General features: G+C 48.2%; 2 protein-coding genes across 4 annotated transcripts; one reads left to right on the top strand and one right to left on the bottom strand.

Annotated features, from left to right (window-relative positions):
• The first annotated feature begins 332 nt into the window (after nt 1-332).
• Nucleotides 333-4,986, top strand: LOC142185175 (histo-blood group ABO system transferase-like). Its single transcript, XM_075260451.1, has 4 exons — nt 333-410; nt 634-669; nt 757-891; nt 4,302-4,986. Exons 1-4 carry the CDS (start codon nt 358-360, stop codon nt 4,984-4,986), a joined length of 909 nt encoding a protein of 302 aa, XP_075116552.1. The 5' UTR covers nt 333-357.
• A 4,812-nt stretch (nt 4,987-9,798) lies between these two features.
• Nucleotides 9,799-16,678, bottom strand: FBXW2 (F-box and WD repeat domain containing 2). Of its 3 annotated transcripts, none has more exons than XM_075260015.1 (8): nt 16,522-16,678; nt 15,275-15,344; nt 14,469-14,978; nt 13,762-13,956; nt 13,144-13,277; nt 12,977-13,063; nt 11,950-12,119; nt 9,799-10,559 (listed from the first exon to the last, which is right to left on the bottom strand). In XM_075260015.1, the coding sequence occupies exons 3-8, from the start codon at nt 14,956-14,958 to the stop codon at nt 10,271-10,273; spliced, it is 1,365 nt and encodes a 454-aa protein (XP_075116116.1). In that variant the 5' UTR covers nt 14,959-14,978; nt 15,275-15,344; nt 16,522-16,678; the 3' UTR covers nt 9,799-10,270. The 3 variants fall into 3 exon arrangements, with proteins under 3 accessions (XP_075116116.1, XP_075116115.1, XP_075116117.1); XM_075260014.1 differs by having other exon boundaries at nt 15,285-15,344; XM_075260016.1 differs by lacking the exon at nt 15,275-15,344.
• Between the last annotated feature and the right edge of the window lie 67 nt (nt 16,679-16,745).

The following is a 16,745-nucleotide window of genomic DNA, read 5'->3' as shown; positions in this document are numbered from 1 at the left end:
TGAGTCTTCAGATTGAGCTTCATGAATAGACAGGTAGATGTTTATCAAAGGCAAAATAAGAGAGAAGAATGAGGAGCTTCAGCAAGAGAAGACCCACAACGTGCAGAAGACAAGCCAGGCGTGGACATCCAGTGGTCAGCCATTGATCGATTGTATCAGAGATGTACACAGTCCCCACTCCCCTAAATTTGACACTAGCACAGAGAGTACATAGACCTCTTAAAGAAAAGATGGAGGGGAGGAAGAGGGGGATGAGCAGTGGATTAGGAGACTACCATGAACCAGGGACCTTAAATCAGTCATGAAATTTGCCATTCACTGTTTCCACACAGTTTCCACAGCTCTGATGCAGCAAACATGTCTCAAGGAGCCCACGCTCTGGATCTACTAAGAGACCTGAAGCTTCCAAGGTAAAGTCATTGATGTTCCCAGGAGTTAGAGCAGTCAGCCATGCTTTGATGTCCAAGTGTAGGTCATGAATGTATAGTCTTAGCTGTCTGGAAATGTCTGCAGTAATAGAAGAAACAGGGAGGAGTGAGATACAGCGGTGACATCACAGATGTAATAAATCTCACAGACGTATGACATCACCTCTCCAAAACTTCTAACAAGAACTTCTGTTTTATTTTGTAGAATTGTGTACAATCATCCGGATACAGGAAAGCCACAGTGAGTAGCCCCAAGACATCTTCCTATATGTGGCCTCACGTATAATGATATGATAAGTCATAACCATCACAATGATTGTCTCCACAGACGGACGGACGTTCTCTTACTGTCCCCATGGCTGGCGCCCATAGTCTGGAATGACACCTACAACCTGGACATACTGAATGCACAGCTTGCCCAAAGAAAGGTCCGGGTTGGAATCACTGTATTTGCAATAAAAAAGTAAGAAAAAAAGATGATGTGCGGAAATGCATGAAACCTGGAGTGTTACATTGTATAGAATACAGAACGTGGTACTCTGTTACATTGTATAGAATATGGGACGCGGTACTCTGTGTTACATTGTATAGAATATGGAACATGGTACTCTGTGTTACATTGTATAGAATACGGAACGTGGTACTCTGTTACATTGTATAGAATATGGGACGCGGTACTCTGTGTTACATTGTATAGAATACGGAATGTGGTACCCTGTGTTACATTGTATAGAATACAGGACACGGTACTCTGTGTTACATTGTATAGAATACGGAACGTGGTACTCTGTTACATTGTATAGAATATGGAATGCGGTACTCTGTGTTACATTGTATAGAATATGGAACATGGTACTCTGTGTTACATTCTATAGAATACGGAACGTGGTACTCTGTTACATTGTATAGAATATGGAATGCGGTACTCTGTGTTACATTGTATAGAATACGGAATGTGGTACCCTGTGTTACATTGTATAGAATACAGGACTTTGTACTCTGTGTTACATTGTATAGAATACGGAACATGGTACTCTGTGTTACATTGTATAGAATGTGGAACGTGGTAGTCTGTTACATTGTATAGAATACAGGACGCGGTACTCTGTGTTACATTGTATAGAATATGGAACATGGTACTCTGTGTTACATTGTATAGAATACGGAACGTGGTACTCTGTTACATTGTATAGAATACAGGACGTGGTACTCTTACATTGTATGGAATACAGGACACGGTACTCTGTGTTACATTGTATAGAATATGGAACGCAGTACCCTGTGTTACATGGTATAGAATACGGAACGTGGTACTCTGTGTTACATTGTATAGAATACAGGACGCGGTACTCTGTTACATTGTATAGAATACAGGACCTGGTACTCTGTGCTACATTGTATAGAATATGGAACACGGTACCCTGTGTTACATTGTATAGAATACGGAACGTGGTACTCTGTTACATTGTATAGAATACAGGACGCGGTACTCTGTGTTACATTGTATAGAATACAGGACGTGGTATTCTGTTACATTGTATAGAATACAGGATGCGGTACTCTGTGTTACATTGTATAGAATACGGAACGTGGTACTCTATTACATTGTATGGAATACAGGACTCTGTACTCTGTTAAGCTGGGTTCACACTAGCGTCTGTGTCCGACAGCTAGTGTCTGATGCTAATGTCCGCGCAAACGAGAAAGGCGGGAACTGAAACTAGAGGGAATCAGGCTCTGATCAGCACAGGAGCCGTCCAGGAAGCTGAATAGCTCAGTTAGAAGAGCTGCAGCCTGGGACATTAAAGTCCCTGGTTCAAGTCCTGACAGTAGTCCTCTCCTTTCAGGATGGCCTCTGGACATCTTAGGAGCGGGTTTCTCTGGATATCTGTGATGAAATGCCCTTGTAAGCCTAGGGACATGAACATTGCTTTCTGGTTGTTATGAATTCTCTTCTGGTCCATAACCCTTCCATTGCACCAAATGTTGTAGTTGACCTCTGAAAAGTCTAGAGTCCAAAATTATCTCAACAATATATTCTTCCTCCCCTTGAACTTTTACTGGGACAGGAGGGGGCTGATTTCTCCCTGGAAAGGGGTTTTCATTGAATTGCTTGAGCAATGATACGTGGAATACAGGGTGTATCTTCAATCCATTAGGGAGTTTGAGACTGAAAGTAACTTGGTTTACTGGTGCAAAAAAAAAGCAAAGGTCCAATGAATTTTTGGCCCAATTTTTGAGACGGAACATGTGATTTCAGATTTCTTAGTAGATTGCCAAACCTTATCACCAACTTTAAAGGTAGGAGATACTTTGTGATGTTTATCAGCTGCTTTCTTATAGTCTTCTTATAGCATCTCTCTTATTTTTTTTCCAAATGTAGATTGTGAGCCCCATATAGGGATATATGATATAGGGATCACAATGTACATTTTTTCCCTATCAGTATGTCTTTGTAGAATGGAAATCCATGCAAACACAGGGAGAACATACAAACGCCTTGCAGATGTTGTTCCTGGTGGGATTCAAACCCAGGACTCCAGTGCTGCAAGGCTTCAGTGCTAACCACTGAGCCACCGTGTAGCCCCAGCATCTCTCTTAGTTTCCTCTGAGTTTCTTGCAATGTTGTTAGTCTGTCAGTAACAGCAGGGATAGGCTTACCAAAAGGGAAGTTAGGAATAAATACTGGATGTAGGCCAAGGTTAGCAAAAATGGACTTTGAGATGTCGCGCCGCGTTTGGAGTTGTTGTAGGCAAATTCTGCTGTTGGTAAATAGTCCACCCAGTCATCCTGGAGGTAGGAAACAAAACAGCGGAGGTAATGTTCAAGAGTTCAAGAGTTTGTCCTTCTGTCTGGCCATTGGAATGAAGATGAAAAGCAGAAGACAAATTTATTGTGACTCCTAAAGCTGTACAGAAGTTCTTCCAAAACCTTTATCTGAAATAACATTGTCAGGATTCCAGGCAACCTGATTATCTCCTTAATCATTAATGAATGACATGGGCCAGCTTTGTGAGTCGGTCCACAAAGCTGGCCCGGTAGTCATTTCTTTAGAAGGAGGAAGGTCTACAATAAAATCCATGGAAATTGATCCCCAAGGCCTAGATGGAACTGGAAGTGGTTGAAGAAGACCTAGAGGAGGAGATTGCGGCGTCTTATTTTGTGCAAATGTTAAACAGGAGAAAACATATTTTCTAACATTGTTCTTACTATTCGGCCACCAAAATGAATGAAGCAGTACGTCGTAAGTTTTCATGACTCCAAGATGCCCTGCAAGATTAGAATCGTGGAGCAGTTTGAGGGCTTCATGTTGAGCAGATTCAGGGACATATATTCTGTGTTCCTGCTTCTAAAACCCCTCTTTAAAACTAAGGTCCACATCTTTAGAAGAATGGTTGAGGAAGGAGTCATTCTGGTCCCCCTCTCTGAGCATGGTTAAAAGATCTTTGCAGTCCAGTATTCCTACAAAATTTTTCAAAGACAAAATAGTAGACTCTGTTTTAGACCCCTCCTCTGGTTCGGCAAGATTGCTGGACTTGCCATTTCATGAACCTGGCCGATAAGAAATGATTAAATTAAATCTAGAGAAAAACAAGGCCCATCTTGCAGACAATCTTTGAGCTGTTTGGATGAATTCTAAATTTTTGTGGTCAGTAAGGACAGTTACTGGATGATCAGCTCCTTCTAAAAGATGTCTCCATTCAGAGAACGCAACTGTAATGGCCAACAGTAAATTTCTTTCTGCCGATGACTTGGTATGAGAAAGAAAAGCACATGGATGAAGTTGCATCTTGTCTCCAACTCGTTGAGCTCTCTTTACAGTGTGACTTTATATGTAATCTCAATATAGTGACTCTCTTCCTTATGTTGCAGGTATACAGTGTTTGTCTCGACCTTCGTTGATACGGCTGAGAAGTATTTCATGGTGGGACACAAGGTCACCTACTATGTATTTACAGACCGTGTGAGTGACATTCCCATGGTAGAGCTGGCAGAGGGCCGGCAGATGGTGGTGCTGAGGGTGCCCACTTACCAGAGATGGCAGGACGTCACCATGAGGCGCATGGAGATGCTTCGGGATTATTCCCGCCAACGGTTCATAGATGAGGTGGATTACCTGGTATGTGTGGATGTGGACATGAGGTTCAGTGATGAGGTTGGGGTAGAGATCTTAAGCGACCTGTTTGGTACACTACATCCAGGCATGTACGGACTCCCACGTGAAAGTTACACGTATGAGCGGAGCCCACAGTCTGAGGCTTACATACCCCTAGATGAGGGAGACTTTTATTATGCTGGGGGCTTCTTTGGGGGGAACATAGAAGAGGTTTACAAGCTGACCAACTTCTGCCATAACGCCATGATGACGGACAAGGCCAAGAACATTGAGGCCATCTGGCACGACGAGAGCTACCTGAACAAATTCTTTCTCTACCACAAGCCCACCAAGATCCTCTCCCCGGAATATCTGTGGGACGACATGTTCGGTACTCCAGCCTTCCTCAGGAGAAGGAGATTTCTCGCTGTGAGGAAAAACCACAATGAAATCCGAAACTGATTAATACATGAAATAAAGAATATTTATTGATTTTTAAAAAAAATGTTAATCAATGTTCCTTAACCCGATATGAAGGACTAGCTAATAATGACTCGGGAGCTTCGGACTGTGGCTATGGGTAGTAGAAGCCTTAGGGAAGGCCCTCTCCAAAAACACAGATCAGAACTGACTGTCCGGAGGGCGCAGACTCTTAAAGGGCTCGGCCACTTTAAGTTCAGTATTGGGAGACAAATGTTATTGTTTGTATAATAAAAAGTTCTACAATTTTCCAATCTATTTTCTGGATCAATTCCTCGCAGATTTCTAGATCGCTGCTCGCTGTCATTCATCCTGTGTGTCCATCACATGACCAAAACTAAGATCTAGAAAACTCTGGAGGAATTGGTACAGAAAATATATTGGAAAATTGTAGAACTTTTTATTATACAAACAATATCATTGGTCTGAGAGTGGCCGAGCCCTTTAAGGTCTAACCTTGAAGCGCGTTACAAATCTGGTCTAAACTCCGATTCTCTCATCCCACAAGTTAGCCACTGATCTTGTGGAGTGATTACAAAATCTGCTGGATCTAGACCTGGAGAAACAAATGGGAGCTTCATAGCGTCTGTCATCCACCTGGCCTCAAGACTTCTGTATTTTCCAGCAAAGGTAACCAACGGGTTCTAAGATTTCCTGAAATCCTTACACATGTCTATGAATATCCTCAGAAACCTTGACAGGTGCAGGGAGTGAAGTCAGAGAAATAGTTTCACTTGATTTACATCCTAGAAGGTATCTTAATGGTGCCTCCTATTGGGCGTTGGATCCCTCTTGGACAGATGTCACGGCCAATTAAAATGTGATTGGGTAAAAAACTTGAAATCAACTTCCTCTAATAGCTCAAAGTCCCTGTAGGACAGTAGATGGATCCCATTCAGGGTCATAGAGGGCGTTCACACTACCGTTGGAGCCAGCAAGATTTTAGAAACGGACATGAGCTGTTCGGTTTGCAATTTCCATTAATTTCAGTGGGATTTTATCTTGTGTCCGTTTACAACCATGTCCGTTTTTTTCAAGCGGACAAAAAAATTCTACACACAGGACAGCAAGTGTCCATTATTTTTTTTAGCGTTGAGGTCTATGGGCCACATCCATCAGCCACAGCCACCAGTTACTGTCCATTTGTGCCTGTTATGATTTATGATGGTATTTTTTGTTTTTTTTAAACAGACACCTTCCTAACAGATCCAATGTTAGGGTCCATTCGCACGTAGTAAAGTGGTGCTGATTCTGGCACAATAACTCGCGGCAGAATCAGCGCTGATAAAAAGACTCCCATTGACTTCAATGTGTTCTGCGTGTAAAACAGAAGCCATTGAAGTCAATGGGAGGCTTTTTATCAGCGCTGATTCTGCCGCGAGTTATTGTGCCAGAATCAGCGCCACTTTACTCCGTGTGAATGACTCCTTTGTGAAACCTGCCTTAATCTTGCTGCTCCAGTCAAGAATCTCTTGATGTAAGGATTAGAGATGAGCGAATAGTATTCGACGGATAGTTTTGAATACCTGAGTATGCATTGTTATTTTATTTAATGCCCTCAGCTGATTTAAAAGTTAAAACAGTCGTCCATTTTTGCCCTTTAAGCCTTTATCTAGGTTGCCATGTATAATAGCTCTTATGGAAGGCCTGGAGCAGTGACATTCTCTTCTGGAGCACCATGGGATTCTGGTGTAACTGCTCTTAGTGGACAGTGAGGATATTCAGGACAACTTCTCAGAGTCCTTAAAGGGGCTCTATCATTGGGAAGTCATTGTTAGCTATCACATCCTTGCATAGGCTTTAAGCTATTCCACACCTACCTTTTGTATGTAAATCCCCTCAGTAGTTTTTGAATGAGCCCGCTTTTATCCATATGCTAATTATCCTCCTTGTGCAGCGGAAGTGTCAGCAAGCAGCGTCTGCTGTTCTCTGTGTGTGAGGGCAGGGAGAGGAGTCACCAGCAGCGGCCTCTGCCCTCACACATAGACATAGCAGACGATGCTCGCTGACACTTCCGGGGTGCGGAGAAGGATAATTAGCATATAGATAAAAGCGGGCTCATTCAAAAACTACTGAGGGGATTTACATACAAAAGGTAGGTGTGGAATAGCCTAAAGCCTATGCAAGAATGTGATTAGCTAACAATGACTTTAACCAATGATAGAGCCCCTTTAAGATAAGTAAGGATGTAGAGAGGACCAGTCAACCTGGAGGTTGTCAGATTGAGTCTCCTCTGATCTGGGCACAGCTGAGACACTGAGTTTGGGGAAGTCTCCTGTAAGTCTCTTGACTCATCTGAATAAACTGGATAAACCATGACCCCTGAGCCAGAATGGTATGATGGCCATTACCGTCATCAATACCCTAGTATCATGGAAATCAAAGATATACACTAGCCTGAACCTTCAAGGGATTGGACCTCCTTGTATACAGAGCAGAACTTCTCCACCATGAGGTCTGGACAGCCCCAATTCAGGGTAATCTGCCAAAAAAAACACCTCTGAGTCCAGACACCATTCTCTCGGAAGAGACAGCCCCCAACTTAGATGGAATGCAATTAGATTTAGAGACCCCTCAATGTGAACATCAGAAATATGACAGATTCTTCTTTGCCCAAGTCAAGATCATCCTCACTTCTCTGACACTGAGCGCCTCATGATATATGGGACTGTAATGACTCCATAGCAGCCCATTACATGTAGCACCATTGACAACCGGTCACCGTCTCCTTCATCTGCAGTGATGTTATATAGAATAATCCTGGACTGTACAGACTGTCTCTGTATCCTCTATAGTGATAGATCCAGGATCTGTCTGGGATATGATGACAGTCAGATTGGAGTATGGAGGCCTTGTGGTGAACACTTCAATCCTGCCTATAGAGTGACACACTGCCGCCTGCTGGTGTGATGATGTGGGGGCCATCACATAGGACAGTCGGTCCCCCCTAGTAGTGATATGTACAGGACACACTGCCACCTGCTGGTGTGGTGATGTGGGGGCCAACACATAGGACAGTCGGTCCCCCCTAGTAGTGATATGTACAGGACACACTGCCACCTGCTGGTGTGGTGATGTGGGGGCCAACACATAGGACAGTCGGTCCCCCCTAGTAGTGATATGTACAGGACACACTGCCACCTGCTGGTGAGATGATGTGGGGGCCATCACATAGCGCAGCTGGTCCCCCCTAGTAGTGATATGTACAGGACACACTGCCCCCTGCTGCTGTGATGATGTGGGAACATCACATAGGACAGTCGGTCCCCCCTAGTAGTGATATGTACAGGACACACTGCCCCTGCTGCTGTGATGATGTGAGAACATCACATAGGGCAGTTGGTCCCCCCTGGTAATGATATGTACAGGACACACTGCCACCTGCTGGTGTGGTGATGTGTGGGCCATCACATAGGACAGTCGGTCCCCCCTAGTAGTGATATGTACAGGACGCACTGCCCCCTGCTAGTGTGATGATGTGGGGGCTGTAACATAGGGCAGTCGGTCCCCCCTAGTAGTGATATGTACAGGACACACAGACCCCTGCTGCTGTGATGATGTGACTCCATTCACACAGGCAAAAACAAAAGTGGAAGAAAAACAGCAAAATCTACAATAAAAGGATTACAAATACTGAGGAGAATACTGTTATCTACATGAGGCCTATAAAAGAAAAATCTGCCCCACTGTCACAGACACATGATGGAGCCGCAGGAACCTTATTGGCTTGACCAGAGCAGCAAGCACTGTAAGGCCAGGGACACATAAGACATATCCGCGGCGGCATACGGTAGTAGGAAAGGATCCAATCTCATTCACACACTGCAAAGATAAATCTGCAGCACAACGGCTCCTGGTTCAGGTCATGAAGATGGAGATTGTCCATTATTGTAGCATGTTAGACAGCAGGGAGAAGAGCCGAGCAGGTCTGCAGCTGAACCCACCCAACAAAGTACGACCCATGGAGGAATAGGGATGATGCTGATCTATTAAAGGGGTTGTGCCACTAAAGTCATCTTGCCTTTATCCACAGGGTCAAATTACTAGTAGTCCAACTACAGGGAACTCGCAGCAATTGGGAGAATGGAGCACATGTACCCTGTAGGAACTAGAAAAGAAGCCCCGGACCTCCAAGATTGAAGGGAACCAGTAGCTATACGTGGCCAGAGTCCTCCACTTCCTGGCCCCTATTCTCATGAAGCTGTGAGTCCCAGCAGTCGCAGACTGATATTTATCCCCTATCCAGAGCAGAAACTCATTGGAAAACCCCTTTAGGCTAAGGCCCCACGGGCCGTAATCGCATTGCAGTTCTTTCCGCAGCGCTTTGAAGAGAAAGTTCACAGAGTTTTCTTCTGCGGACTTTCTCTTCCCATTATATCGACGGGAAAGCAGCCGGCGTTGCCGTAGATATAATTGACATGCTGTGATTTGCAAAGCCACAGCCTTAATTGGGTAGGCTTGTAAAGTGTATGGAAGGTGGGCAGGAGCCACAGTCACTAGTGCCCTTGTAATTATGACCACACCGTCCCCACCTACGGAAGCTGAGGATCCTCTTCACCATCATATTGAAGAAGAGCCTGCAGAATCTCCCCCAGACCACTGGTCATATGGCAGCATTCATCTCCCCCAATTCCCTTAATCCAGAAAGTCTGATCATCGGCCGGCTGTTTCGTACACAGGACGAGCAGACTGACTTTGTCCATCGCAAATCTGCCTGTAAGACGCAAAAATGTGTGTGAACCTGCCCTATGTAGAGTGTCACAGATCTGCTAAGGGTCAGGTAAGTGAAGGCAGACATGTTCCTGGGGTATATGGAGCTTTATTGAGCTGCAGGGCGGGGGTGGATTCTGCTGTGTCCAGGTGACATCACACTACATAGCAGGCAGGGACGGCCGCTCCCCCCCAGCAGGTACATAGACTAGCTAAGTAAGTTGTTAGGGCTAATTCTGTATTAAAATAGATTACATGTATAAACACTATTCAGTCCTGAAACCTATAGTACAAATGCACAGAGCCAATATGGCGGACACCCCTTCAGGAATGTGGCGGTGAGCAGGGTCAATGGAGAAATACCTAACAGTGTCCACTTATCATGCGGCATCCAAAGAACACATCTGTCCGTCTCCCCACAAAGGAAATGAAAGAAACCCAAAGTGATTGTGCACTGCATGATGGGAAACTTTGGTTCATGCACGTGACGCTGTGACTCGCTGATCCGGCAGTCCCAACATCCTGGTAACACCATCTGCTGCCGAGTCTGCAGCCCTCAGCCATTCTCCTTCCACAACACCAAATGGATACTGTGGTCCGGCATACTGGTCGCGAACACCAGCCCCACGTCATTGCTACCGTCCAGGCCGTCCAACCAGGACATCTCCCCAGCCAAAAAGCTGGAGCCCCTCTTAGATTTCCTGTACTCGGGGAGGGGCCAGCGGCTGATCACCTTCTCAGTCCGTAAATCCATGATGTACAGGTGATGGTTGTCAAAAAGGAGAGCAAAAATGTCCCCAAATCCAAGCAGAGAAAGGTTTGTGGAGTCGGGGGTCTTAATGATTCTGCAAATAGAGAGAAAAGCAGTGAGAATATGAGTAGGGGGTGGTCAGGACTATGGCAGCTCCCACTAGCCCTCCAGGTCTGTCGCTCTCGTTACGTTTAAATCTAGAATCAAGTGCTTAAAGGGGTTTTCCAGGCAATCTGAAAGTGCTATTAATGGGTTAATAAGTGCCCCCGTACACCTTTAGCTGTGTTTTGAGTGATTTCTGGGAGCTCCGGGCATCTTCTGCATTTGTTTACATGGCGTAGCTTCCTGCTGCAATGCATTCTGGTAGTTGTAGGCCCTCACACACTCCTTCCCTGTCTCCCTAGCTATTCCACCCACTACTAACCTCTCGCAACTTACTCAGCCTTCCCCGTACCCTATTATACTTACCCGTCTTCTTCCTGTGGGGGCTTCCTTCTGCGGGGATTGGCTTCTCCTCTTTTGTGACTGTCCCAGCACTGTGGCCTTCACTACATCTCTATTGCATAGACTCCAACCCTTGCACAATAGAGATGGCGTGTCGGCTTCAGGGCTATGCCAGGACTACGGCTCTTTTGTGTATGCGCAGACTGACATCAAGGAAGAAGGAGGAGCCGTACCCCACAGAAGGAAGCAGGTAGGTAAGTATGACGGAGCTGATGGAGAAATAGTAGTGATGTTGCGTTTCCGGAAACAGATAGTCACCAGATAATCAGACAATGTCCGTGGGGCGGTAGGAGATACATCTTTCATTACTTATGTGATTTAGGAAGTAGGCGGGGGGAGGGAGTTTAGGCTAGTGTCGGGATTTATAGTTATCCACGACAATTCCTTTTAAAGTAGGTTGTCCCTAGCGTGGGGCCAGTAGGTGGCGCTGCCATCAACACACCCTATGTGACTCAGCTATGTGGTCACAGTCACTCTTCATGACAGTCTCAAGCACCACCTACTGGCTTCAGGCAGGGAAGATTCTACTGTTAAAGGGATTTTCCATCTCAGTGTTTTAGCCGTCTGTTCTTCTCACTTCCAGTATCCCCCCCCCCCCTCCTTGCTGAACGGGCCTAAGAAGGATCACAATACTTATGCAGATAGGATAATATGCAGATGCTTGTACACAGCGGACTCAGTGTTATCTGTATGGAAACACACAGAGATAACAGACTCTCAGAGATAGCTGAACGATTGTCCTGCAATGAGTGAGTGACATCACTTGTCCTACATCTCCGTGGTTATAGCAACACTGTGTAAACAATGGGAGGAATAAGGTCACATCGCAGGCAAACAAAGCAGCATTTCTAAAGCAATTTACATAAGCCACCAGTAGGATAGATAGGATCCTTGAGATGGGACAACCCCTTTAACCACTCTATTCTAGCATCTGCCCTTCCATTATACCAATACCATATATAAAGCAAGGGAGTATTTACCGCAGGATGTCATAGCTGGCGAAATCCCATTGGTACAGACCCAGGGCAGAGCTGCAGACGATGTATCTGCCATCAAAGTGCAGCCGGGGCTGAAGAGTTATGCTTCGATCATCCGAAACGTACAGAGTCTTCAGACACTTACAGTTTATCTCTCGACCAATTGGCCAAATCTGCAAGACAAGACAGAAAAACTATCAGGCTAAAAATAGAAGAGACTCATCCTATAGGTACAGATGTGTCATGGCAAGGGGTGAATGGATCCTGTGGCCTCGGCTTTCACACGACCGTGTCATGACAAGTTTCAAAGCCATGGCAGCCTGTGGGGCTACTAAATAAATGAAGGACCCCATGGCTGCAAAACTGCTAGGAATAAAAACTGACCGCATCATGCCACGACCATGTGAATATAGCCTAAAGCTAGTGCTAACTCTCCAGGGTGAGACCTGAGCCAGGCTATTATATAGATGACCTCCCCTCTGTATACACCATCAATATTACATTAGTAAAGTGTGCCATCCCAGACCCCCGCAGATCAGCTGGAGCTTGCAGTGCTTGGGTGAGCCATCAGTCAGATGACCATGCTGCAGCTCAGTCCTGTTCAAGTACCCAGCACAGCCACAATACAGCACATGGCGCTGTGCTCGGTATTTGAGCCATTCTGAGGATCCAAATGACTGACTTTGGTCAGTGACTTCCAGCACCTCTACCACAGTCAGGTCTACCTGGCACCGGACTATCAGCCGCGCTGCTCCAGGAAAGGTGTGGAAAAGGCTACCAGTCCTAAATTCACACGAAAGCCGATCCTATCACTAGAGAAGGATACAATGCGATAGAAGCAACGAATACGACTCATGTGCAGCTCCATCTCCTTACAATTATTGCAGGGCGCAGAGTTCTTGGTCTTTGGGGTTGCGACCCCTGGTCTATGTCGTGTTGTCATTGGGAGGCCTCAGACCTCTTCCCTTAAGTTCAGTAACGGTTCTGGAGGATCTCGCACATCCTTGCAGGGCTCAGCTCGGGTTCTTACCTTAATTTCATACTTGTCAGCGCTCAGTAAGATGTGATCTCCAGGGCTGTGCAGAACCGACTTCACCTCACACTTCTGTAGGACAACCTGGGGGAGCAGAGGATTTGTAAGGAAACATCTCGGGGGCCCAAATCACACAAGTAGTATAACCCTCAGCAGGTGCTTACCTTTGTTACCCATTCAGTGTGACCGGTGAGTGTATTCAAGCATGTTCCTGAAGACAAGGCCCAGATTTTCACAGTGTTGTCTGCTGAGCCACTGACCAGTAAATCCAGCTCATCATTGTAGTCCACACTAAAGACTGAAGAAGAGCAGAGCGCTAAGAGTGTGTGCGCCCGGGACTGGAGAGTAACAACCCCCATCATCCTCCCACTCCCCAATGACATATAGATTAGAAGCTCTGAGGGACATAGGCTCCCTGTAGAGTAAGGGTAAGGTCACACGGGAGGCCGCTCCAGGTTCCGATCCAAAAACCGCGTGGCCATGACTGAAAGCCAGTGCACTGCACCAGCCGCGCACTCTGCTCCGGATTAGGCCCAATGAATGGGCAGGAGGAGGGAGTTTCTTCAGGCCGAATAGCGAGGCGACTCGGTGGCCTGAAGAACGATACGGCCTCAAAACCCTGACCAAGAAACTCCGTGTGAACTTACCCTAACGGATAAAACGTCGGCCCGTCTCTCCGTGACCGGAGGATGATGGGTGTAGTCTCTACAGGGCCAGGGCAGGGTAAAATGCTGCAGAACATAGAAAGTCCACTAATGACAACATAAGTCTTCATGTGTTACCTGCTCCAGTGTGGCCCCGGAAGTGCTGTGTTCGGGCCCCTGAGCTCCAGTCCCAGCAGGCCACAGTGTTATCAAATGAGCCGGTTACAAGCTTCTGTTCATCGAATGTGACGGCAGCGCAGGTGTGAGTCTGGATGCCGTAGATGCACTGGCCGGTGCTCACATCCCACAGCTTGGCTGACAAGTCGTCAGAACCTGCGGCAAAGGAAAGTGGAAATCTAGAGCCACATGTGGCAAACTCCTTGTACCCGCCCAGCCCGCTCACCTGGGTGCTCAGGGGGGTGGAAAGGGACAAGCTGCAAGTTGTGAGGGTTTACATATAGATGTATTATATACGTATACGCAGCAGTGACATGGAGACACCCCAATATGAGCAGCGATGACACCCCAAAGGTTACAACGTCACTCTGCTGACTCATAATGGGAGTTGTAGTCCTAACCATATACAGAAGCCCGCTGGAGTGGGCTGTAATTATAAGGGTATGTTCACACTGAGGTTTTTGGGCAGATTCTTTTTAGCTAGCACCCTAAAGAAGGACCCTTACCCTAAATCCAATAGAATGAATGGGAGGATTTCTAGTGGTTGTTGCAGAAAGGGCTAAAGAATCCGAAATCTGTGCGGCTTCCAGAATCTGCTACAGAAACTCTCAGTGTGAACTTGCACCTAGGAGGCAGAGCTATCCCATAGTGTGCATTGTAGGGGATACCTGTACACAGGAGGCCGTCCTTGTAATAAAGTGCGTATACTCTGGCGCTGTGTCCGATGAGGGACGCCGTCTGGAAGGCCTCGTGGTTGGCCAGCTGCTTCATACGTAACACGGCCTTCAGGTAAACTTTCTTCCAGTGCAAAGTGTCCTGCACAGAGTCGTCGATCTGCCAGCCCAGGCTGCGGCACGCCACTTGCCAGACCTCGGTGCAGGCGCTGATCACTTTGTTCCATTGCTTGGACACCCGGCAGCAGGTCAGCAGGGTCTGGGGGTCCAGCCATTTCAGCAGGTAGAAGCTGAGCTCCAGGGGAAGCAGCTTGAGGAAGTCTCGCTTCAGCAGGGTCTCCAGGTTATTGGACAGGTGACGCAGCTGCACCGCTCCACTCAGACTGATCAGGTGATCCAGGGTCTCATTTTTCTGCAGGTCAGTGAGTGTAAAGAAAGACGCCGACAGGTTCTCAAGCCATGCCTCAAAATCCTTCTTCTCCATAGGGTTACCGAAGCTTCAGGCTGTGATGGAGAAGACACACAGCAGGTCACAGGCAAGGAGGGCGGCCATGACTGGAGCCCAACCTATAGGACAGCTCAGGGTGGAGGAGGGGGATTAATGAGCAGAGAATCCGCCATTCTTTACACTGCAGGCTGGAATCTCCTAAAATGAAGCAACCCTGTTGTTCCTCTGGGAAATGTATGAAGGGTGTAGTACAGCCTATACACTGTAACAGGGGCTCAGAGGTGACGCCTGGCAGCATTGGGCTACTAAGGAAATAACTCCTGGTGCTAGTGAAGTCACATGATCTACTAACCAGAACTCACCGGAGCAGCGGAGTCCATCAAAGTACCGCCTGCCAGGAGAGCGCGTCCTATATACAGCACCTGCAGGAAAGACGTATATAGAGAGAGCCTGGACACACGGCAGCAAGCACTCCGCTGTCTAGAGGATCGGCAGCTCCATACAGGGCCTCTGAGGGGACAGTCAGTCTCAGTCAGGACCCTCTGGGGGGTGGGGGAAGGGCAGTCATTCCCACATGGGGCACTCTGGGGGGGGGGTTTCAGTCTCAAATGCGGCCCTCTGGGTTGGGGGTGAACTGTCCCATACGGGGCCCTCAGGAGGGGGGTGGTCAGTCTGACACGGGCCCCTCTGGTGGGGGGTGGTCAGTCTGACACGGGCCCCTCTGGTGGGGGGTGGTCAGTCTGACACGGGCCCCTCTGGTGGTGGGTCAGTCTCACATGGGGCCCTCTGGTGGGGGGTGGGGTCAGTCTCACACAGGGCCCTCTGGTGGTGGTGGTGGGTCAGTCTCACACGGGGCCCCCTGGTGGTAGGGTCAGTCTCACACAGGGCCCCCTGGTGTGGGGGTGTGTGGTCAGTCTCACGCGGGGCCCCCTGGTGGGGGTGTGTGGTCAGTCTCACATGGGGCCCTCTAGTGGGGGGGTGTGGTCAGTCTCACGCGGGGCCCCCTGGTGGGGGTGTGTGGTCAGTCTCACGCGGGGCCCCCTGGTGGGGGTGTGTGGTCAGTCTCACGCGGGGCCCCCTGGTGGGGGTGTGTGGTCAGTCTCACGCGGGGCCCCCTGGTGGGGGTGTGTGGTCAGTCTCACGCGGGGCCCCCTGGTGGGGGGGTGTGGTCAGTCTCACATGGGGCCCTCTAGTGGGGGGGGGGGTCAGTCTCACACGGGGCCCCCTGGTTTGGGGTCAGTCTCACGCGGGGCCCCCTGTGGGGGGGGGGGGGGGTGTCAGTCTCACGCGGGGCCCCCTGGTAGGGGGTGTGGTCAGTCTCACATGGGGCCCTCTAGTGGGGGGGGGGGGGGGTCTGTCCCACGCGGGCCCTCTGGGGGGCGGTCGCTTTAGTTTAGCAGCTGCTGTGTAACACAAGAGTTAGCTACTTGTACACATCACTGTATATAGTCCAGGATATACAGCTGTGACGTCATCGCAGTGCCATTAGACCATACATTATATGGCGCCAGGTGAATGGGCGCAGGGTGGAGGTGATGCCGGAGCTGAGGGGCCGGGGCTCAGTCCGTGTCTGCCCCGCTCCTTCCCTCCAGGATTTACCTGACATCCCGCGGGCTCCTTCTCCTCACAGGCGCCATACTGCTAGGGGCGTGTCCTCTGCAGCCCGCAGCCCCGCCCCTAAAGGAGGGCGGACCCTAGATGAGGCTCCAGGCCAGTGAGCGGAGCGCGACTATCGGCGATCTGCAAGTGAGGCCTGGCGGGAAAGACCGCAGTAATGTGACGGGGGAGGGTAAATACTGTGCGCAAGGACCTGCTGACGTCAG

The sequence above is a fragment of the Leptodactylus fuscus genome, chromosome 11 (assembly GCF_031893055.1).
Source record: "Leptodactylus fuscus isolate aLepFus1 chromosome 11, aLepFus1.hap2, whole genome shotgun sequence".
NCBI lineage: Eukaryota > Metazoa > Chordata > Amphibia > Anura > Leptodactylidae > Leptodactylus > Leptodactylus fuscus.
This window is presented reverse-complemented; position numbering and strand designations above follow the sequence as displayed.